This window comes from Betta splendens, chromosome 5 (genome assembly GCF_900634795.4).
Source record: "Betta splendens chromosome 5, fBetSpl5.4, whole genome shotgun sequence".
In the NCBI taxonomy this organism is placed as follows: Eukaryota; Metazoa; Chordata; class Actinopteri; order Anabantiformes; family Osphronemidae; genus Betta; species Betta splendens.
This window is the reverse complement of record NC_040885.2, coordinates 6,267,176-6,291,367: the sequence shown is the minus strand read 5'-3', so window position 1 is coordinate 6,291,367 and position 24,192 is coordinate 6,267,176. Positions and strand designations below refer to the sequence as shown.

General features: G+C 41.9%; 1 protein-coding gene across 28 annotated transcripts in view; it reads left to right on the top strand.

The window, feature by feature from the left end:
• Positions 1-24,192, top strand: part of nfasca (neurofascin homolog (chicken) a) — a 90,355-nt gene that overhangs the window by 47,073 nt on the left and 19,090 nt on the right. For 21 of the 28 annotated variants that reach the window (XR_008694667.1, XR_008694665.1, XR_008694666.1 and 18 more), the window contains 23 exons: positions 3,636-3,653; positions 5,063-5,168; positions 7,363-7,559; positions 7,657-7,779; positions 9,041-9,211; positions 10,173-10,220; positions 12,722-12,833; positions 12,931-13,115; positions 13,280-13,411; positions 14,260-14,409; positions 14,697-14,808; positions 14,932-15,098; positions 19,902-20,049; positions 20,244-20,368; positions 20,962-21,006; positions 21,471-21,572; positions 21,758-21,955; positions 22,111-22,181; positions 22,284-22,506; positions 22,686-22,801; positions 22,899-23,109; positions 23,307-23,429; positions 23,964-24,137. Coding sequence is in view for 25 of the 28 variants with exons in the window: in XM_055508773.1 (XP_055364748.1) it covers positions 3,636-3,653; positions 5,063-5,168; positions 7,363-7,559; positions 7,657-7,779; positions 9,041-9,211; positions 10,173-10,220; positions 12,722-12,833; positions 12,931-13,115; positions 13,280-13,411; positions 14,260-14,409; positions 14,697-14,808; positions 14,932-15,098; positions 19,902-20,049; positions 20,244-20,368; positions 20,962-21,006; positions 21,471-21,572; positions 21,758-21,955; positions 22,111-22,181; positions 22,284-22,506; positions 22,686-22,801; positions 22,899-23,109; positions 23,307-23,429; positions 23,964-24,137 (3,057 nt within the window). In the remaining 3 variants the exon portion in view is untranslated. Of the gene's footprint in view, positions 1-3,635; positions 3,654-5,062; positions 5,169-7,362; positions 7,560-7,656; positions 7,780-9,040; positions 9,212-10,172; positions 10,221-12,721; positions 12,834-12,930; positions 13,116-13,279; positions 13,412-14,259; positions 14,410-14,696; positions 14,809-14,931; positions 15,099-19,901; positions 20,050-20,243; positions 20,369-20,961; positions 21,007-21,470; positions 21,573-21,757; positions 21,956-22,110; positions 22,182-22,283; positions 22,507-22,685; positions 22,802-22,898; positions 23,110-23,306; positions 23,430-23,963; positions 24,138-24,192 lie in introns of those variants that run through there. The other 7 variants (XM_055508774.1, XM_055508761.1, XM_055508758.1 and 4 more) reach the window with 6 other exon arrangements.

The following is a 24,192-nucleotide window of genomic DNA, read 5'->3' as shown; positions in this document are numbered from 1 at the left end:
AGAGGTGGAGGAGTAGTAGCAATTTATAAATCAGATTTATTAATTACTCCTAAACCTTAACATAGTTATAACTCATTTGAGAGCCTCACTCTGAGCCTTTCTCACCCAGACTCTAAAACTCAGAAGCCAGTTGTGTTTTGTATTGTTTACCGTCCTCCTGCTACATATTCGGAGTTCTTAACTGAATTCTCTGAATTCTTATCTGACTTAGTTCTTAGCACAGATAAAGTCATTGTAGTGGGAGACTTTAACATTCATGTAGATGTTGACAGCAACTGTCTCAGCACTGCTTTTAACTCCTTAATAGACACTATTGGTTTTACACAGCAGGTAAATGAACCCACTCATCGTTTTAACCATACCCTCGATCTTGTCCTGACATATGGGGTTGAAATTGATAATTTAATAGTTCTTCCCCAAAACCCTCTGTTATCTGACCATTTCTTATTAACTTTGAATTTAGCACAATTGACCCTACAATAGCTGGAAAGAAATGTTACTATAGCAGATGTTTATCTGGGAACGCTGTTGCCAGATTCAAGCAGATGATTCCATCATCTTTTGCCTCAATGTCTTGTAGATACACAGAGAACAGTCACCTTAATCCTTATGAACAGGTTGACTGTCTTGTAGAGGATGCTGCAGCTTCTCTACGTATAATGTTAGACACAGTGGCTCCTTTGAAGAAGAAGACATTGAATCAGAGGAGGTTAGCTCCGTGGTATAACTCAGAGATCCGCAGCCTAAAGCACAGGACTAGACAACTAGAAAGACAGTGGCGTTCCAACAAAATAAATGTAAACTGCATTGCATGGAAGCACAGTCTAATGAAATATAAAAAAAGCACTTTGTGCTGCTAGAAAAACATATTATTCCTCCCTAATTGAGGAAAACAAAAACAACCCCAGGTTTCTTTTCAGCACTGTAGCCAGGCTGACTAAGAGTCATAGCTGTGTTGAGTCTACTATCCCTTTAAATCTCAGCAGCAATGACTTTATGAACTACTTTACTAATAAAATTATCATCATTAGAAAAAACATTCAGCAGCGACTTCTTCCAAATGACAGAAAGCACTGTCTAGATCTTCTATTAGCTTCGGACAGTGGTCTAGTTTCTGTCCTTGTCCTGTTAGATCTTAGTGCTGCATTTGATACAGTTGATCATAACATTCTATTACAGACACTAGAACATAGAATCGGGATTAATGGAACAGCATTGGGATGGTTTAAATCCTATTTGTTGAACAGATTCCAGTTTGTTTATGTTAATGATGAATTCTCCACATGCACAAGGATTAGCTATGGAGTACCACAGGGTTCTGTGCTGGGTTCAATTTTGTTTAGTCTTACATGTCTCCTCTAGGTGAGATTATTAGAAAGCATTCTATTAATTTTCATTTTTACGCAGGTGATACTCAGCTACTGTATATATGTCCTTGGAACCAAATGAAACAGATCAACTAGTCAAAATTCAGGGTTGTTTAAAAGACATCAAATCCTGGATGTCCCAAAACTTCCTTCAACAAAACTCAGATAAAACTGAGATTCTTATTGTTGGGCCTAAAAATCTGAGAGAGACACTATTGAGTCAGATAGCCACCCTGGATGGCATAACATTAGCTTCAGATTCTACTGTGAGGAACCTTGGTGTCATGTTTGACCAGGATCTCTCTTTTACATCATACATTAAACAAATCTCACGAACCGCCTACTTCCACCTTAGAAATATAGTTAAAATCAGAAGCATCCTCTCTCAGAGCGATGCAGAGAAACTGATCCATGCATTTGTTACCTCTAGGCTGGACTACTGTAACTCCTTACTCATAGGATGTCCTAACAGCTCCTTAAAAGCCTACAGCTTATTCAAAATGCTGCAGCCAGAGTTCTGACAGGACTTAGAAAGAGAGATCACATTTCTCCTACATTAGCTTCTCTGCACTGGCTGCCTGTAAAATGTAGGATAGAATTTAAAATTCTCCTACTTACCTACAAAGTACTTAATGATAAAGCTCCTTCTTATCTTAAAGACCTCATAGTTCCTTATGCTCCCAGCAGAACACTTTGTTCTCAGAGGGCTGGGCTACTTGTGGTTCCTAGAGTGTTTAAATGTAGAACAGGGGGCAGAGCTTTTAGCTACCAAGCTCCTCTCCTCTGGAACCAGCTCTCTCTTAAGGTTCGAGAAGCTGACACACTCTCCACCTTTAAATTAGGCTTAAAACCTTCCTTTTTGATAAAGCTTATAGTTAGAGATGGTTCAGGTCACTGGCAATTATTGTTAGTCACAGGAACCATCTCTTAGTTAAGCTGCAATAGACATGGACTGCTGGGGGACTTAATTTATACACTGAGCTCCTCTGTTTCCTTCTACCTCCTCTGTCCAATAACCTACAGCTACAGGTATCATAGGACTCAAAGTTTGGTGTCTGTGATGGGCAGCTGCGGATCCAACCATTCTGCCTGTATCCAGTCCCTGGTCCAACCGTCCTGCCTGTGCTCTGTTGTTGCTTGTTGTTGCTTGTTGCTGTTGCTGTGCTTTTCTCTCTCTCTATCCTCTCACCCCAACCGGTCGAGGCAGATGGCCGCCCACATCCAGTCTGGTTCTGCTGGAGGTTTCTTCCTCGTTAGAGAGGGAGTTTTTCCTCTCCACTGTTGCTGTCAAATTAAATGCTTGCTGTATGTGGGATTTGTTGGGTTTAGTTGTGTGAGGTTTTAAACCTTACTTTGTAAAGTGCCTTGAAATAACTTTGTTGTGATTTGGCGCTATAAATAAAATTGAATTGAATTGAATTGAATTAAATTAGGGCTGTAGCGTAAGTCTGTGGCACTTTGCTTGACAAAATCCCCCGCCCGAATACTTAAAACTGAAGCTGAGGTGTAAAATGCTGTGATGTAATATTGCAGACTGCACATATCCAAACAAGATCAGGATTCTCAGGGTTGCTTCCTTATTGTCTGTGCATGTATTATTACAAGTAAATCACAAGTTCTTACAATATTTATATAATTTAAAGCTTATAGCTTAGAATATATCAAGTAACAAAGAATGATGAATTATTTAATATGGCTATTTTTACATAGAATGCTTTACATTACTTACTGTTAGTCATAAAATAGTATGTATAGTAACAATAAAAAAAACAATGAAAACAGACCCGTCATTTTAAATGGAACTAAAGCTGAGTACTCTTTTTTTTTCTTCTTTTCCTGATTATAAATGAAATGAATAACTCTGTAACACACACAGTGTATAATCCAAACCCTAACTGGTATGTTGTTCTTTTTTCCTCACTGCATATCCTGTTAATGTGGGAACTCCTTACAGGTGAGTCCTCCGTCATTGCCGGTGTCTTTCATTCAGTGGATCACAGCTCTCTTACCTTTGTTTGTGTAGTTAAACTAATGGACTAGTATAACCAATGTTGTAAATTACATAATAATCCCATCTACTCCATTGTCAGAGTGCTATTGCTAAAATATAATATAGGAATGATTTTGCTCATGACTCATTTAAGAAGTTAGGAACCATTCGGCTGTAACATGATAACTTGATTAATGCAATTTTCTTCTAATTTAACTAACATTACCAATTGTCCATTCATTTCTCTGCCTCTCTTTGGCTTTACATTGGACTAACAGAAAAGATCCTGCAAGAATGTAAGTTTTTCTTGGTAACATTCATAAACAATAATAATATGTATCAATTGTAATGTTTCTGTCCTGCTGATTGAGGGTGATTTCACACCGTAATTTGTTTGCTTTGTTCCAAATGAGTTGGTGAGTTTGTAAACTTGTAGCAATTTCTCCTTGGTTCAGTTTCGTTTTACACAGAAAATCCAAGCAAACCAAAATACATCACTTCAAACTACATAAGAACGTTGTCTCCACGTATTGGTCAGATGTGTCTGCCGTGGGAACAAAAAGTAAATATGGGAAGAAGGTCCAGTGTTGTGGACAACTGCACGTTTCTGTAACAAGAGAGTCAGTTTGACGGTGGAGGTCACCGTCCGGGGGCGCTTCTTGTCCCGATGATTGTTTGTTACATTTCTTGCATTTACCATTTCACACAAATCTTACAGTTTGAAAATGAAGCGCATTACGGCTGGAAAAAATTCATTGATTCCCTGGAGTCGCTGCACCAGGACCGCACCAGAGTTCGCCATTTGATGGGGATCGAGATCCCCTCATATTGGGGTCTGTGTGCGGTTGTTTTGGTTCGCACTCCAGAGCGATGACCGTGTTCTCACCACATAAACAAACCGCACCAAGAGGGAAAACGAACTTGAATTCCAATGAATCAAACTAAATCATGTCGATGTGAAATCACCCTTAGTTGTTAATAGCACCAGCTCTGGCTTGTAAGAAGACTTTCTAGAGATTCAACACACTTGTGAATATATGTGTACAGTATATGTATAAAATGTGTATGTAAAATACAGGCAAATGTAACACTATAAAATGTGTTTATGGCTGCCATAGCAACTGGAATAAAATGTATAATACAATGCTGAGATTAGCTAAAAGGGCTTCAATGATGAAGGGAAGCTCTCTACCCTGTATTCTGTGTTCAGCCGCTTGTTAACTTTGTGCAGTTACAGTATGTCACCGAGAGGAAAATGTGTGTTATAATCAAAGGCCTGCAGGGCCCAGTGCACCAAACATGCAAACAAGTAACGGAATGGTGCTAGTGTGTCTGACATGATTTAATGTTACATAAGCAAAATGATCAAAACTGAAGATTTCAGGAGCTACTGTATTATCTACAGTATTTGTCTCTGTCCTCATGTTGTGAACAGTTGCTGATCAATGTTCAGTCAAGCACAACCTGCAGTGGGTACGTACTGTATGGTGGGTATCACAGGGTAGGCCAGGAATAGGCAGACTGGGGTAGGAACAGGTAGGGAAAGCAAGGAATACATCAATAACGTAAAAACGCCTGTGTGTTTTACACAAGTATGTTTTAGTACTGTACCCTAAATGTATTTCTTAATTAGGATTCCATACATCTTGATGTGTCTATGATGTATAATCCTCTAACCTTCTCCTTATTTCCCACCCTTCCGCAGTGAAGCAACCCCCCACTATAATCAAACAGTCAGCGAAAGACTTCATTGTGGACCCCAGAGATAACATCATCATAGAGTGTGAAGCCAAGGGCAACCCAGTGCCAACGTAAGCAGTACACACACAAAGACAATGCTTGTCTGTCCTCTGCTCATTACTTTGAGTCTTGATTGATCCAGTTGCAGGCAGACACAGGCAGATAATACATACTTTGACCCACAAACTAAACTCCTTGCTTTCCATTTTAAAATCTTACCTTAAACCAAATCTTCAAACTGAAATTTTTTCCTTGACTCAAGAAAGCAGATTTTTTGCTAGTTAAGTAGCAGTGAAGATCATTCAGAAAATCCCAGTGACAGTGACGTGACTCCTCCAATCAGCTGTGACTAGGATTTCCAAAGGAATTGTATGCGATGCAGATCATGTCCCTGTAAGATAGAGTTTCTCCCCTCCTCCTTTTCTCGTTCTTTCATCCCTTCTTTTCTTTCATTCCTTCTTTTTCCACGCGCCTATTGTGTTCCTGTGTTTCTGCCTTTCTCCCTCTGTTGTTGTTGTTCTCCTGTCTCTCTCAACCTTTTTATCTACGCTGTCTCTCTGTCAGAGTTACTGTAGATTGACAGTGACACACAGATGTGCCTTCCTGCCTCTCCTCACCCATCAGTCTGTCTGTTTTAGATGCACCGTCACAGTTTCACTTTAGACGACCTTTGCTTTTCTAGTGACCCCTTCTCCTGCCACGTTATATGAATGGTTTCTTGCCTCCAAGCTGATCCCCTGCCCCCTAACAGCCCTACAAATTCAGTGACATCCATCTGCCTGCCCTCTGCAGACTAAGCCTGACAAGTGTGCTACTGTGTGGGTTTCTGCTCTTTCTCTTCCTCCTACTCGCTGTGCTCTCCATTTCACTACCACCTTTCACTGAACAAAACAAATGCAACACTCTTATAAATAGACACTTGAATCAACACTAATTTGGGCTTTTCTGTTTTTTGTTTTTTTTGTGCTTAGCTCTCTGGACACACACACACACACACACACACACACACACACACACACACACACACACACACACACACACACACACACACACACACACACACACACACACACACACACACACACACACACATACACACTTCTATGCTCTTATGTACATATCTGCATTAAAACATTTACATAATTCATGATCAGGAGTAGGCTCACAGTGTTACACCCACAGAACCCCAGACACACAGACTCTGCAGTGGTTACATCACCAGGGCTGTGACCCACTCAGGACAGTGCTACATTGTTTATTTGGAGACAGATTGGCTTTACATAAGCCACAAACCCTCATACACACAATGTACCTGCACACCCAACCAGATTCTTGTGTACACACACATTTACACAGTCTTACAATAAGGCACTCACAGTCTCTCTCCCTACACAAACTTGCTCTCCCCTTCCCAGGACAAGGCATTGTGTGCTCCAATAATGCACTTGGATGGCTATTCATGCTCATGAAACATTCAGCAAAAAGGGATCAGTCACTTATTCACTCACCCATTGGTTTCTCACTAGGCAACACAAATAGTGCTTCATCAGTAACTCTGTGTTCATGTTTGGTTTGTGTGGAACTTACTGAAAAAAGACAGCATCTTTTTAATATCCTCAACACATACTAAAAATAGAGGTGGGTTACGTGAGCATGAGTTTTTCATTAATCAGGGGAGTCACCACATGGAACAGGAATATGCTACAATGCTATTACATGCACATGGTGAGCATGTGGTATTTAAGATGTACTGTATGAGCCGCTAATGAATCTCCAACATTCCCTGTGAGAGAAACACTATCGTACATTGTGCTGAGCTACATTCAGCTTTGTTTGAGTTGAAGCTATTGGTTTTAACTCAATGATGACCATACAGCACCTTTACTTTATTCATTATGTTCCATTCTATATTTATATTATTTATAAGTCGTGAATATTCTATTATCAGATCAAGCCAGTAATGCTACGCGACCAGTACCTGTGTAGAGCAAACACCAGATTATTAAGGCTTCTTGTGGCGTGGTTATACCTACAAGACTGACAATACTGTACATTTATGTGGTCCTGGACAGTGGAGGGGCACTCACACTATAATTGTTTTGAATTAATTATCTATTCAGATGTGCTCAGAGAATCGCTTAAAAACACCATCTAAATAATAATAGCATCAGGCTTCATTGATGATTCATCACAAAAGTGAAATCCATGAATGAATTGAACACTATTATAATTGGTACCTGCAACTCTGTTGAATTTGTGTCTCAGCTTCTCATGGAGGAGGAATGGAAAATTTTTCAACATTGGGAAAGATCCCAGGGTGACCATGCGAAAACGCTCAGGAACCCTGGAGATTGGCTTCCGTAATGGAGGACGACCTGAAGATTACGAAGGAGAATACCAGTGTTTTGCCACTAATGATTTGGGAGTAGCTCTGTCTAATAAAATCTTGCTTCGGGTCTCTAGTAAGAAAACATATGTATACTTACGATTTATACCCACCTAGGTTTTAATGTTATATCATTTTGCTCAGCCTTTTCTCTGCCACTCTCCTTCCACCAGAGGCTCCACTGTGGCCTAAGGAGGTGCTGGATGCAGTGAAGGTTACAGAAGGGTTCCCGCTGGTTTTATCCTGTAACCCCCCACCAGGCCTGCCTCCTCCGATCACCTTCTGGATGGACAGTGGTGAGTCTCAGTTATGCATAAATGCACAGAAAGTGAATTTCTTCCCGTTTCCAGTGCAAATGACCAAAATGCCATTTTGAAGTGTAGCAAATGTCTTAACAACAACGTCTTTTCTCTTCTCAACCTACTATTGCTGTGGCAGTGGTTCATCCTTTCCATAAATGTCTTATAAGGCAGAAGTGCTAAATCACTGTATTTATTCAAGGGCAGACTTCATGACGTTCAGCATTACCACTTCCAGCAATGGAGAGTCACTCCATAGGACTTTATAAAAATAAAAGGTTACATGGCACGTGATAATATACTGTACAACGGCAGTAGATTACATCAATTTGCCAAGTAGCTCAGACATTGTAACACACTGTCTGGCCACTGACTGGACCTGAGGCACCGTCTTGGCAATGATACAGCTCATGTCAGTTTGATTGTGGATAATTTTCTGCTGAGCAAGTTTGCCTTTAGTGACTGTGGGATGATACGTTGGTAGGTTGTCAGAGCTAAATTGATCAGATATGAAATGTATCAGAGAAAGCGGTGTACACATTAAACAATACAACCTAGTGATTTGTCCTAAGTGCAACTCAATTAAAGCGTACATGTAAAATATGTACAGGTTAATTGTGGTGGTCCACGGGCCTGGGTTCGTAACAGTGGGAAATTGGGATGTCCTACTCCTCATTCTGTTGTAGACAAGAACAACTAAAACAAACATGTGCAAACATATACAGTAAGACATTTCAGAAAGACATGTCATTTATAAACAATGATATAAGACCTACACAAAAAAAAATCCCTGAATAAATAAGTCTAAAACTTGGACTTTCAATGACATGTGAATTTGTCATGTTCTCTGCATCTTATATGTCACTGGTTATAACAAGCAGCACATCCAGGAGTTAGTGTGAAATTTCTTACTCAAGGAACTTGCTAGCTTTTATATGTATATAATACTTAAAAATTATAAATATGTTTTATCAGTGTCAAGAATCACACATGTACTGTACTTGATATAGCCGTGCTAAATTAGAATGCATACACTTACAGCTCTGTGTTATTGAAGCTACAGTATTTAGCCCTGGAAACCCAAAGAAAAGCATTTGCCTCTGTGTAATAAATCAATTTTCCTGTCACTGCTGTCTTTAAATCTTTAAATCTTTAATGAGTGTTATTTATTAGCTGTTGTACAAATCATTTATGTAGTTGTATTATCTGTCTTTTTTCCCCTTCTCCATTCTGCTTGTGCTCCTCCTGGATCTTCTAGATATGAGTCCGATCCCTCAGGATAAAAGAGTGTCAATGGGTTTGAATGGGGACCTGTACTTTTCCAATGTTCTGGCCTCAGATGCTGACACAGATTATAGCTGCAATGCTCGCTTCCTCTTCACACACACCATCCAGCAGAAGAACCCCTTCACACTTAAAGTTCAAACCAGTGAGTAGAAAACACCAAATGCACACGTCATTACAGTTTTTATTGGTTGCTTTGACCTGTTTTGCTTAACTAGGTTCCACTTATTTTAATCATCACTATTCCAGCAGTGCATCAGACACATGTAGCAAATGTGTAAACCCGTTCTCATTGGATTGACACATTCTCTCCTCCTTTTTGCAAAACAGTTAACACTGACGTAATTCAATCAGTCCAAACTCCATTGTTTTAGCTTTGGTGATGAAAGAGAAACTATCTGTTCCTAACTATCAGAAACCAGTAAGACCAGTATGAACTCACCATAGCACCAGTTTAAACTCTCCACAAAAATCAGTCTTTAGGCCTTAAAAATGGTGCCAGGTCTGTGTTGGTCTTTACAGCGTAGATGGAGGAGGTCTAAAGCAGAGACTGACTATTAACGGTGGCTGTGTCTCATCCTCCAATAGACTTGACTCTACTGTATGTTGGTTTACAGGTATTTTCGTTAATATTTACAATATTTCAGTTTTTCAGTTTTCTGTTATGACTGATTGGATGTGTTCGTGTACTTGGTTAAAAGTTGTATTGTTTGAAGACAAAATGAGTTTTTGCTGCGCAGTTCAAATGCTTTGACACAGTTAAGGCCTGTTGCAAACAAAGCCATTGTTTATCATTATGACATTGGAGCAGCTGTTTAGACCTGTGTGGGAACTGTTAAGAGAATGTGTCAAAGCGACCGATAAAACCTGTAATGCAAATGAACCAACTCCAGTAACTTCATGTTTTGACGTACAGTGACACATCTTCATTTTTTAATAATATTTCTGTTATAGATTGTTATAGGAATGAAATGGTGTGACACATTGGATTTTTTAAAATATAATGGGAAATCTCATCATTATGAAAAGGTCACCATATTCATAGGGTGCTGTGTGTTTTTGTGTTTTGGGAACGTGATTTTTTTATTATATACCTGTGTTTTCAGCGGAGCCATATAATGACACCTCTTATAATGCCACAAAGCCCTATGGTGGTGAGTTACTTCCTGCCTGAGCACAACCAATAACGTCTCTTTTCTAAAGTCAAGTCAATACAATAACATGGCTAGCACGCTAACATCATGCCTTACTAAAGCTCAAGCCATCCACTCCCTCAGATGGATATGACATACTAATTCAACATCCTCACTTTCATGTGGAGTCCTGGGTTTGGTCACTGTCTTTCAAAGACCCACTGTACTTTGGTATTAAATCTGTCTGTAAGGACTTTGTGTGATAGAGCCCATTAAGATGCAAGACACAGAGTACAGAGAAAACCCAGGAAAAATTATTGTCAAAAGCCCAATGAACAGGAACAAAACTGGAGCACTTCAGTTCACAGATCAGGGAAAGAACCTACGTTACAGGGTTGAATGTGATTGCTATGGTCAACAGCAAATTTGGAAGGGGGAAAAATGATGCATAAAACTGGAATCATGACTGAGTTTGTGTATGTGTCAAGTTTGTCTTTTTTAGTCTTGTTTAAAATGTGGAAGTCTTGTTTAAAATGTGGAAGCTAAAACATAAACTAAATGTTGTTTATATATTTGTAGTTAGACTCAATACTGTGCAAAAATTATTAAATAAACTATTGTTTATAAAAAATTTATATTATATTAAAGAACACGAGCTGTGGGAAAAATAACAGGAATAGATAAGTGCTGTTCAAATTTCAGTGCCACAGAAGAAAGGAGAGAGAACATTTACTAATGCATTGCCATACTTATTGGTGCCGATTCACCCACATTCATACTGTAAATTAAACATAAAATATGTCTGTGGTAGACATATAAATGAAAAAATGTGATTCCTGATAAAGATTCTTTCTTAGGCTTTCATTAAAATACAAAACATAATATTGTTATTGTGGAGGGGAGCAATGCTGCTTGTACTGTATACATGCAGGAGATTTAAATATGCTTGCTCATATTAAAACTGACGTTACATGGTGCAGCAGGGTCAAATCTCTTAATCAAGTGAGGTGCCATTCTTTTTAAATGACCTCATAAGCCTGACTTGACATTCACACTGTACAAATAGGTATTCATGTCAAGAATTTTCCACGTTTCCTTCTATGTTAAATGTGGGCACATAATGAATAAACCCATTGTAATTAACACACAAATTACCTTCAATTTACACATATTATAAAAGAAGAATTACATCTGGGTATTATACACCCAGTGAATGAGCATATAACTTGAGGGGACAGATTAGCAAAAGTAGAAGCATATGCTTGGGGGGTGAGAGAGCACGCTCCCTGTGAGGGTTGGGCCTTTGAGGCCCACTGGGATTGAAGAAAGCGATGAGGCTCTGGCGCAGATGATGATTAGATCACATGATGAATATTCACTCTGGAGCCATGCTGTGATCATTAATAGCAATATATTTATGTAAATAAGGTGGTTTTCCTCACTCTCTTATAAGTGACTGCGAAAGTGTGGAAGACTGACTGCAGTTATACAATTGTTCACATGCTCATGCACCAACCAACTTACCTCCCTACTACCAGACTCCTTCACATCTTTGTCTATTTTTGTGTGTGTAGGGGATCTGTCTCTGCAAGGCAGCATTGCTGTGTGGTAGCTGTATAATGTCTGTGTAAACAAGCTCTTTGTGTCTCATTTATTAGCATTAACTCTAAGGGTGTTTCTCTTTTGTATGTTTCCTCCTCATGTTATTGTTCTGTCACCAAGAATCCTCTTCACCCACTGCTGTGTGGATCATTGCAGGAGCTAACTTAACAGATGCTTCAGTCCCACAGATCTGCATCACAATAGAGACTATTGCTAATTTAAGCTCACACAACTTTTACCAGACTGATACAATGTTCTGTTCACAATGTTGATGATATTTGTGTTAAAACTGGAACCGATTAGAAATATCCAGTGAAATAGAGATTCCTCCTTTTGCCTAAATCGCTTAAGATGTAAACATTGGGTCTGCTATCGTGAAACGTGCTGTTCCTACTATGAAGAAATCATGTAGATCCTTCATGATGTTTAGTTCTCTTTATTGAAGACTCTAAACTTTGATAGTAATGGCATTAATGTGTAAGTGTTAGCATAGTCATTAGCGTAAATGCAGTAAATGCGTTAGCACTAAAGCAGTTTATGGCTGACCAACTTTTGCACTCTCCTCCTTTTCTCCACCTGAGCACATGTGAGCGGGTGACTATTAAGGAACTTGGTCACAAACACGTCATCAAAATAAATCAATAAACAATATAGTAGCATATGGCTCTTACATAGAGTCTAAAATTAAGTAGTACTAGTAAAATGGTGGACCAAAGACCAAGCAGAAAGCTTAAGATGAGCTGTATGACAGGTTAGACACATATATTAATATTTGCCATCTCTGCTCCCCTGGAAAACAAAACTCAAGATCAACAACCCTGTTTTTATTTCCACACATCTTAATATCCTCCTGTGAGAGGTGCTTGTGGGATTTGATTCTGTTTTGTGTTTATTTTGTGTTTATTCATTCCTCTTTCCAGACCGTAACTTAGTTGAGTCCAAGCCCACCTTACTCTCACCATCAGGAAAGGAAAGCTCAAAGCTGGTGCTCCGAGATGAGAGACTGCTGCTGGAGTGTATTGCTGCTGGCCTGTGAGCTTCATGCACACACACATACAACACATTCAGTACATGCAGTTCAGCTGAGAGTAGTCAAAATGATTCTGTATGCATCTCTCGATCCCTACAGTCCAACCCCTACTGTCAAGTGGATTAAGATGGGTGCGGAACTGTCTGAACACAAAGTGAAGTTCGAGAACTACAACAAGACCCTTAAGATTATCAACGTGTCAGAGGAGGATGCTGGAGTGTATGAGTGCATGGCCAACAATCATTTAGGGAGTGTACGCCACTCCATCACGGTCGAGGTCAAAGGTGAGGAACTGCCATGAGATTTGCAATGTTGCAAGAGACTCAATACACTGAAGGAGAATATTACTGAACAAAAGATAAAGAAATAAGTAATAAAGCATAGTAGAATGTTATTCACATTATAAAGCTACTCTGTATGTTGGAGTGAACATTTCTCTCTCTCACAGCTGCTCCTTATTGGCTGGACAAACCTACAGACCTGGTGCTAGCCCCCGATGAAAGCGGGCGTCTAGTGTGTCGGGCCAATGGCAACCCTAAGGCTAACATCCAGTGGCTAATCAATGGACAGCCGATTGACAGTATGTATAGCCTCTGTCTGGTGTGAGGGATTTGTGGAATGAGTTCAGAGTAATAGCTGGCACAATGGATATTTTTAGAAAAAAGATGTTACAGGACATAGATAGTAGATATAATGTAAAACAGAAAAGAACTACACTACCGTTCACTACCGTTCTCCAGCAACTGTCACTGCAGTGTAGTAATGGTACAATGTGTCTGACATTGCGTCAGAAGGCCCAGATTACCAGATTACCTCAACACATTAACATCCAGATGCCAAAGGCCTGCAATGCTGTGATTGCTGCAAATGGAGGATTCTTTGACGAGAGCAAAGTTTGATGATTAAAAAAATATTATTTCAAATACAAATCATTATTTTTAACAATTTTAATGAGACTATATTTTCTATTAATTTTACAACTCATGCTGGTAAATAAAAGTGTGACTTTTAATGGCAAACACAAAATTGTATGGGTGACCCCAAACTTTTGAACGGTGGTGTAGAATATATAGCGACGACTTTTGATTTAACCAGATGAAACCAGATTGACAAACAGACGCTTGACAGACTAGAAATAGTGTAGGGCAGGTCAGGGTTGGTCCAGGTGAAAAGAGGTTGGTCTACAACAAAAACATGACAAACAGGTGACAGGACTAATGTGAATGTGTGTGTAAATAAATAACAAGATGTACTACAAGAACAAAAGACAAGACTTTTTTTAATATGACAAACAAACAGAGAAGAAATGGGGGGGGGGGGGATTATTATAGTCTTGTAATAGGTAGTGCATGACCGTATGGTGCATACATATATGTACATATATGCACTCCTTTCTCAATAATTTATGGCCTTTGATCTTTTCACCAGCCCCAGGTGCTCTCCCAAATCCTAGCAGAGAAGTGGAAGGTGACATCATCATGTTCCGCTCTGTGCAGATGGGAAGCAGCGCTGTCTACCAGTGTAACGCCTCCAACGAGCACGGCTACCTGCTGGCCAATGCCTTTGTCAGTGTTCTTGGTGAGAAACAGCATTGGGTTGTGCAGTTCTTCACATTGGCTTCAGTGTAAATGTTTAAGGTTGTAAGGTTTGCTCTTGCGCATACATTTCAAGATGTCGTTATGATTCCTCTGCTCTACTACTGTATTTTATACTATACACAGACAGACAGACAGACAGACAGACAGACAGACAGACAGACAGACAGACAGACAGACAGACAGACAGAACAACTTGTTCAGTAATTTTGTTATGTACCCCCAAGTGAAGTTTCTGCACGGTGTAACCCACTATCCATCTGCCTGTAGACATGAGTCCAAGGATCCTGGGCCCTAAAAATCAGCTAATTAAAGTCATCAGGAACAACCGCACCCTTCTCGATTGTCCCTTCTTTGGTTCCCCTCTGCCAGAGCTACGCTGGTGAATATACTTTTTTGTGTCCTTGAAACTAGGAAGGGTTTTGACATCATCTTAGCCCACTGATAACAGTAAGGTGGGTTTCAGGTGATCAATACCTGTGTCACATATCTTGTCTGTGCTCAGGTTTAAGAACGGACAGGGCAGTGGGTTGGATGGAGGTCAGTATCGTGTTTACGTCAACGGCACCCTGGAAATCAAGCGGGCTCAAGCAGAGGATGTGGGGACCTACACCTGTGTGGCCAGCAGCATCCTGGGCACAGTTAACAACCAGGTTCGCCTAGAGGTCAAAGGTTAGACATCATTTTACTGCACTTATCTAAGGAATCCTCACAATGAGCCCAAGTTGAAAAGTCAGTATATTGCTTAAAAATGTAATCATTTTCATTCCAAACAGCTTATGCTACTGGACTGAATGTGCCTTTTTAGAATTTCTTCCTTCTTTTCATCCTCTGTTCACATACGTGTACTGTATATTTGTAGTGGCTGCAACTGTCTTTATCTGATCTTAAAAATGTCATCTTAAAAACCTTAAATGAAAAATAATATCCCACCATCTTGGCAGTTTAGGGAGAATTATTATTGCAAGGTTTGAACTACCTGCATGTTTGCCTTGAACACAATGGGCATCAAAGACCTTTTAACACTATTAAATCTCCCATCACTATAAAAACAGTTTCAAAGCCAATAATTCTTCAGCATAGTGTGTTTATAGTTTCATGGTTTTGCAACGTGGTATTTTTGTTCTGCCACAAACGTAACCTTAGTCCATGTGGTAAATTTAATTTGACCAATCGTATAATAGTTTTCATTTGTCAAATCTACATGTTCCAAAATAAACTCATTAGGGCTGCAACTAACGATTATTTTGATAATTGATTAATCTGTAGATTATTTTTTTGATTAATCAGGTAAAAAATATTATTTGATGTTTTACTTTTTAGAAATCAGGTTTTTTTTAACTAAATATTCATTTTGGCTCATTAAATCTCAAACAAAACAAAATCCAGCGTTTGATGAATAAACCTGAATATACAAATATAAATAAACAAAGCAAGCATAGAGTTTTGTTCCAACGTGAAGATCTGCAGCAGCTCCAGTCAATCTGACTGTGGGAGAAAACCCACGAAGACACGGGAGACAATGTAAACTCTACACAGATTCCTGGGCTCCTTCTGGGTCTGAGGCAGTGACAACCACTAAAAACCATGCTGTGATATTTTAATGCTTTTGTTACATTTAGTGTCTGCACCGTTTAGGTTGTGCTGTTCTGTGGTGGCGCCGTTCATCCCTATGTAGTGAACGAGATGATGCGCAGTCAGCTGACGCTCGCAGCGGAGCAGATTAAGTAACAAAGTAACATTTAACACAGCACGTAATGAAGAGTCCTCACGTGATGATGAACAGCGTTTGTTCTCGCTGCTACATCCGGGACACCAGTGTTTCATTGTTACGTTCTCCTGTGTCGCTGTAGTATTCCCAAACCACCAGCTGAACTTTGTATGACTTGCAGGTTAACGTTGTCTTTGTTTGATATTTAATGCTAATATGAAGAAATTATGGCGCAGCCTTTCTTTTGCTGCCACTTGGTTTGTTTTCTCCAGCATTTCGCCAGCGGCTGCGTTATTTTGCCGCCGTGCTGCGCAGTAAAATGAGCAGCCCAACTAATTGATAACGGCAAATCATTATCGATACATTTCCGTCAATGATTCGTTGTTGCAGCCCTAAAACTGATACATCTAACTAAAATCACGGGACAGACAGAGCTCCTGTACTGAATATCTGCTCAGCTGAGATGCGCTAAAGCTCAGTTCTGACCGGCGGGTTGTTCCCGGCCTCCAGTCCCGCATCAGAGAGATTCTGTCCGGCTGTGGCTGTTGTCATGTTGTGCGTTGGGTTAAATAGCGACAAGTTCTAGATTAGCAACACATCTAATTTACCACTTTACTTTTTTTTTTTTTTTTCTTGTTCTGTCCAGCAGTTTAGCAAGCAGCATATATTACGCTGAATGCCACATTGTGATGGACAGCTTTGCTTTAACAAGAAGAGTATATATAGAATATATATACTCTTCCTGATTTATGGTTTATTTAATGGTTTATTTAGCTAATCCAAAATGTGTGTGATGTTGCTGTGTTGGTGGACAGGTTAGGTTTCTGCTTTAGGGTGTGTATGCGGGAGGGGGGGGGGGGGGGGGGGGGGGGTTAAGGGGTGCAACCAGCTGCTGAAACCAAGCAAATCTGTTAAATAAACAATCGGAGCAAAAAAAAATAATAAATAAATAAGAAGCATGGATGTACCTTAGGCTAACACATTCATAACTAAACAATTTTTGTACTGTGGTTTACCTTGGAGATTAATACTAATACCAATAATAGTGCTAAGGTATGTGCACATACTAATACAAACATATACATACAATATACATACATATGTGCATTATTATACATATCCCATACTACTTAATAAAAGTCATGACATACAACACCACAAATTCCATATTCACACATTATTCATATTGGTAGTGATAAGTATCAATAATACTTACAGTTGGATTTGGAAAGTGTCCCACTACAAGGTTAGTAAGGCTGTAGCTTAACATTATTCACCCAAAGGATGAGGCAGACGTTGGTGCATGAACAATGCCACTTGTGGAAGCCAGGGTGATGTGAGGGGCTCCGCCCCTACGCCCATCCAGCAAGCAGAGGAAAGAATCCTAGCAGCCAGGGAGCCCACACACCTTCAGTTCCAGGAGGGCAGGTGTTGCAACCCAAGCCGCCCACACAGAGCCCCCCAGGCAGAGCTGCAGCAGCCACAGAGACAGCACCCGAGGCCAGAGTGGGCCACCGGGGGTCAACGCTGTCCGCCCCATGAGAACCAGGGGCAAACACTCCCCCCGGCGGGAGGGTCGGCCTGAAAGAGTAGAGCCCGAGGACCCACGGTCCGTAGGGAGCCCGCCAGAAGATGCCCCCGCGCCCAGAGTGGGGCCCGCCCCCAGTCCACCACCCCCACATGGGCGGAGCGGGGCCTACCCCATCGGCCCGACCTCATCCCCTGGTGCTACAGCGGCCTGCAACACAAGGCCAGCAATTGGTGGGGTCAGCAGAAAAGAGACCACCCAGGCAGACGATCATCGTACCCCGGGCGAAAACTGGACCCCCCACACTTCAACCGCACCACACGCATACCAACTCACACAAACACAGACGCATACACCCACCCACATGTGCAACACACATCATCACATCAACACACACACACACCATAGACTCTCTCACAACAAACTAGTCAATCATATGTGAACCAATGCACTCTCAGATACATTCTCACACCCACACCATTCGCTTGATCACATTCGTGGGGAGGGTAGGTCTCCGGCCTGCCGTCCATGTGGCCCCAGGCAGGGACCGCAGCTCCTCCCGAGCCCCGACCAACCCCCCCAACCCGGGGGAGGCAGAGGGCAGCAACAAAAGGTCCCCCAGAACCCTGAAACCCAGCTTGGACGTGAGTGTGTGGAACTAAAGTGCACTGAAGGTGGGTGACACCTCCAGGAGCACAACCGCTGGCTGACGGTGTGTCCCCCGGACAGTGCCCCCCCTCGCCCTAAATGTCTTTTTGCAGTTAAAACTGGGTGGTGATCTCTCCATCAGGGCCAGTGGCCGAGGCCACAACTGGCCTCAGCCCCAGGCCCCAGTGAAAGAGCCCACCCCCGGCCCTAAATGTATGTGTATGTAGCTAAGTATGAGGAACTTTGGGAGATACCCAATTCTCCGGGGGGTCCAGCAGACAGAGCCATCAATGGGAAGGCTCCGTCTACTGGCCCCCCCGGAAGGAGCCCCCAGATTCCTGGACAAGTATGTATGACTAATGCAATTAAAACTGCAGAGCATCCCACTTGGAAGGGACAGAACCACTTCCCAGTAGCCCCGGTCCCTCCATCAGCAGGACACCCCTTGCAGACCTAAGTGGATGAATGCGGAGAAATGTAGTTGGAAAGCAGAGCGCCAGGGTCCGCAGAGCCAGGTTCCCGACTGGCTCTGCTACCTATCCCACCACCCCCCACAACCCCCAGCCAGGAAGGGACAGCCGAGACCCAGGGACCGCAGTACTACTGCCCAGGCGCCACACGCAGCACAGCCAGAGCCATCCTCACCCTTCTTTCACACTTACCCATTCTCTCGCTCAAGTATGCCCATGCTCGCCCCGTGTAGTGTGACACTCAAACCCACACACATACTCTGCGGTTGTGCATTGAGGGCCAGCCTCCGCCCAGGGCCCAATGAAGGTTCTAGCCTGAGTAGTACGCCAACCCCCCCTGCAACAGGCCCGAGCAGTTACCAGAGGGCGTCGGACCGCTAGGGCAGGCAGCACCCCACCCGAGCAGGGGCAGCGCCCCAGGGGAGAGACACCCCTCCGGGCACAGGCAGGCACCCCCAGAGGGAGTCCCCCGGACGCAGGTCACCCAGGTCTCCACCCCCAGGTCCGCCCCCGCACACCGGCAGGGAGGCCCGCCTCCAGCTCCCCGGAGACAGGCACACGCCAACCCTCAAAATGGTCCCACCCCGGCACAGGGCCGCCGGTCTCAGCAGTCACCACACCCCCGCCGCAGGGGACCCATGCGGCCAGCCCAGAGTCCACCAACCCGTTGTCCACTTACCACTTTACAACCACCTCTCTTAACACCTTCCCACCTCATAAGTCTCCCTTCCTACTTTCCTTCACAATAAAAGTGTATATAAAACAAAACTGGTGGTAGTCACATGCTGGGTGACGTCTGGGTCATACTACTATAGAAGCAGCACCAGCTGTCCACCACCAACCACAGCTGTGCATAAGCTGTCTGATGCTGGACTCAACGCTGCTATGGCCATAGGAAAAGTAATTAAGCTTTCAGTTTCAAATCATTATATACCGGTAGTCGACCCAGAATCATGTCTCTAGTGTTAATCTGTTTCCATCAGGGTTTTTCATCATGTTTTATTGTTTATTGGTGTGATGCGCCTCCAGTGGAAACATCTTCAGCTCCTTGCATCCTCTGTTCATGTGTAAATGGAATATGTGCATGTGTGTATGTGTGTGTCCTCACTCCAACCCAGAACCAACTCGTATAGTTCAAGGACCAACGCATCAGTCGGTTAACCGGGGCTCTGCAGCTCGATTTGACTGTAAGGTGACATCTGATCCAAACCTGTCAATCACTGTAACCTGGACCAAGGATGACAAGCCTCCCTATGTTGGATGGAGGTAATTATTAACAACCAGCATCTCCTCTCAGACGTCTGTAAGGTGAAAGGACAGTTACTATATGGAGAGTTTTTCCACTTTGGATTAAACTGTCATAATTACCCTTCAGTACTTTAAGGAACTCTTATAATGTGGAGGTTTTTGTAATGAGGATGTAATGAGGCTATTCTCATGTGTGCCTGTTTGTCTTGCAGGCTGAAGAAGGACGATGAGTCGCTGACCATCCACAATGTGAATGAGGGCGATGAGGGAACATACACCTGTACTGTTAAATCTGAGCTAGACCAGGACTCAGCCTCAGCCCGCCTCACTGTGTTAGGTACACTTAGCCAACAGACTAGTGCCGTAGGACTTCACAGTCATTACAAGCACCTGTTTGAAACTCACTCCGTAACTCAATTAAAATGTCCTGAAAAAATGTTGCAAAGATTGTGTTTTAGCATTTTTTACCTTTCTTTCTTTCCAACTACAGTATAAAATTGAAGAAAATGCTTTTTTCTTGCCTCAATGTTAATGATCTCTTTAAAACATTTCAACCCGCCTTTAGTTGCTTTTAGACATTACTGTTTCACAAGCATATCTTCCAGTGGATAACATGCACCAGCTACTGTTTCTACAGTTTCATGAATACTTACCTGCTATAGGTCAGCTTTAACTCCAGTGCTGCTAATTTGAATGTGTGTATCAAGATACTGTAGTGGTGTGTGGACAGAACTGTAGTTTCAGTTTGATAATCCTGGCAAAATTGTCAAATGTAGCAACAATATTTGCACGTTGGTCTCAAACTGCAGCTGCAGACTGTGTCTTACACATAATACATGCCTTTTTAATGATTCTGCTCCCTTACAAGTAGACTAACCTGCAAACTCTAACCTCTATACCCACTTCCTGGTCCCTGACCTCGCTCCACAGACGAAGCATCCCTCGACCCCCCACTCTCTAGTGCCTTGCCTCCAGGTAACACATGGCTTGGGTGAAAAACTTCATTCTTCCTTTATTTCCTCTCTACAATTTCGTGGTTTGTCATTTTTCTATGTTTCTGTTCTAGCATGTGCCTTGGTTATATTTTAATAGTGCCCTTTAGATAGGTTTTCAATATACAATGTTATTTCATGCAGCCACCAAAAGTCATCCTGTCAGGTTCCATTCCTCATCAATTACTTAATGTAAGGTTGCATCATAAATTTGGTGATGTGGAATATTTTATTACTGTTTCTAATTTTAATTTAAAATTTTGTGGAATTCTTTTGGAGTGGAATTCTGTAAATTTGAAAGATGATGATGACATTTAATTTAATAAGTGACTTAGGATTAAATAGCATGCATTGTGGTAAAGAAGTCACACATGTTGCAGCCTTTGCCATGTGTGTGTATGTATGTTTTTAGCATGTTTGGCGTGACGTTTCCCTGCTTCTTTGTAGACCGTCCAGATCCTCCCATGGATCTGGATCTGTCAGATCCAGCAGCTCGCAGTGTTCGCCTCACTTGGATCCCTGGAAATGACCACAGGAGCCCCATCACAGGTTCAAATTTACACAGTACTTACTGTTATTTTGAGACGTACTTGAATGTGTATCTTGATGGTTCATCATGAGTTTAAGCAAAAGGTGGAGTTTCTCAAGTCAGCATGTTTAAAAAGGAAAGGAATTTCTTTCCAGTCTTTCAGCAGTAACAGATCTGCTTTTGTCTCTGCATATTGTCTTAACAGAGTTTTTGGTCCAGTTTGAGGAGAACCGCTGGGAGCCAGGCAGGTGGCAGGACCTGGCCACATATCCTGGAGACCTAAACTCTGTCATCCTGCAGCTTGCCCCCTTTGTCAACTACCAGTTCAGGGTCATCGCCATTAACTCAGTGGGCCAAAGTGAGCCAAGCCGCCCATCGCCAAGATACAAGACCACTGGGGCTAGTAAGAAGCAAAGCATTAGCATTAGTGTTCAGTCCAGATATACTGTATTGTAGTTCACTTACTATACCGAATGTATGTACGTATAATTTTAAAGTTAACTTCATTTGTGTTGGATTTAATGTTTGACCTACGTGTGTTGTGCATGTCAAATAAAGCCCCAGATGCCATTCCCAGAGGTCTGAGAGGTTGGGGCTCCCAAAAAGATAATATGGAGATCACATGGGAGGTAAGCTTTGTAAATAACAGCATCTACTGTATGAACTGATTTAGGTACCGTTCCATCCAACTATCAGTTTTTGTGTAATTAAAGTGAGTTTTTATCCTATAGCCCTTGCTTGATCTGGAGAGACACGGTCGGAACCTTCACTACATGGTGTGGTGGAGACGGAAGGATTTGGGGGAAGACTGGAGTAATGTGACCACGCTCACGTCCAAACATGTTGTTCAAAACACAGAAACCTATGTGCCTTATGAAATAAAAATTCAGGCCAGGAATGAATATGGAGCAGGACCTGAGTCTAATGTGATTATTGGCTACTCTGGAGAGGACAGTAAGTAGATTCACATTAAATGTAATAGATAGTTAGCAGTTATACGTAGCAGGTTCTGATGCTTTTTAACCCTTAGCAGTGAATTGTTTCTCTTTTGCTGTGACCATATTAGAGAAAACCAAACTGTTCTCACAAAGGCATATACTGTATCATACTATATAGTGTCTCTTCTTATTTAGAGCCCACTGATGCTCCCACTGAGCTTCGGGTGTCAAAGGTCAACAGCACAAAAGCAAATGTTCACTGGAAGCCAGTAAACCTGAATTCTGTCCAGGGAGAGTTCAAGGAATACAGGGTGAGAATGGATATTATTTTTCTCTCCTGAGCAGTTTGTTTATTCTCCCTTTCCACAATCATCCATTGTTCATTAATAACTTTCTTCTCTGTCCTAGCTCTACTATTGGCGTGAGTCCAGTCTGGTTCCAAATCTTGTGGTCAGTAAAGAGAACAAAATCAAAGGGTTCTACAGCACTGTGGCTGAGCCATCTGGCATCCTCAGTGACCTGGTACCGTACTCAAAATACAAGATGTTCATGGTTGTGGCTAACAGCCGCTTTGAGGGTCCCCCCAGCAACACAGTGGAGTTCACCACCAAAGAGGGGGGTGAGCAAAGAATTTAGTTTCTCTCAATTTAAAGCAAATGTGTAGGAGTAAATGTGAGTGATTTTTTGTCTATGTATGTGGCCCTGTGATTAGCTCCAGAAAATAATAGTGTAGAAGTGAACTACTTTGCAGGTAGTGATTCACTCTAGTGGCCATTAGTGGTACTCTATTTATAATCATCCTGCTTATGTTTGTAGTTCCTGATGCTCCAAAGTTCTTCAGGATCAACAGGAGGAGCTTTGACAGCATCTACTTGGAGTGGGACAAACCATTGGAGCCCAATGGCATTTTGATAGGATACCAGCTCAAGTTTCAAACAGGTGAGCTGAAAAATGTTTACCTTGTACAAGTGTCAGTTTTAGGATTTAGGAATTTGAGTATAAACTTTAAAATAAGGTAGTTTTATTAAGTTGCCTATCACCTCTGGGACATTATTTTATGTTTGTCCTGTCCAAAGTCTTTTTCAACACACTACACCTGCCACTTCATTGTCTATTTCCCCGTTCATTTTTTGCTCTGTTTGTCTGCTCCCACATTAGGGAAATGAATGCATTGTTACCCATCCCCTTAGGGGAACAGTGGGCAGCCACAGTACGGCGCCCGGGGAGCTAGTGTAAAGTGTCTTGCTCAAGGACACACCTGGTGCCAGAAACAGACTTTTATTTATTTTTATATATTTTGTATTATTATAGTTTTCTTCTGTAAGTGCTGGTTTCAGTGGTCTGAACAAATGGGCATTTCTTATTTCGCAGTGACACTGAAGCTGAAGATTGGTCACAAGAATAACTGACTGTTCACTGTTCATGTGTATCCCTCTATTGATCATTTGATCATCTGTCTTTATTTGTGTGTAGTCAATGGCTCTACGCTGGGTAAGACTCAGATGCAAACCTTCTCCCGTAACATGACCAATTACACGGTGCGCCTGCCGGACCGCTCCACCCGCTACAAGTTCTACCTGTCAGCACGCACACAGGTGGGAGCAGGGGAGGTCTATGCTGAGGAGTCTCCACACTTTGCCAATGAGGGTGAGTGTGTCTACATTGCGATTATACATAGCTGTATGGTTGTAGCCTACTGGTG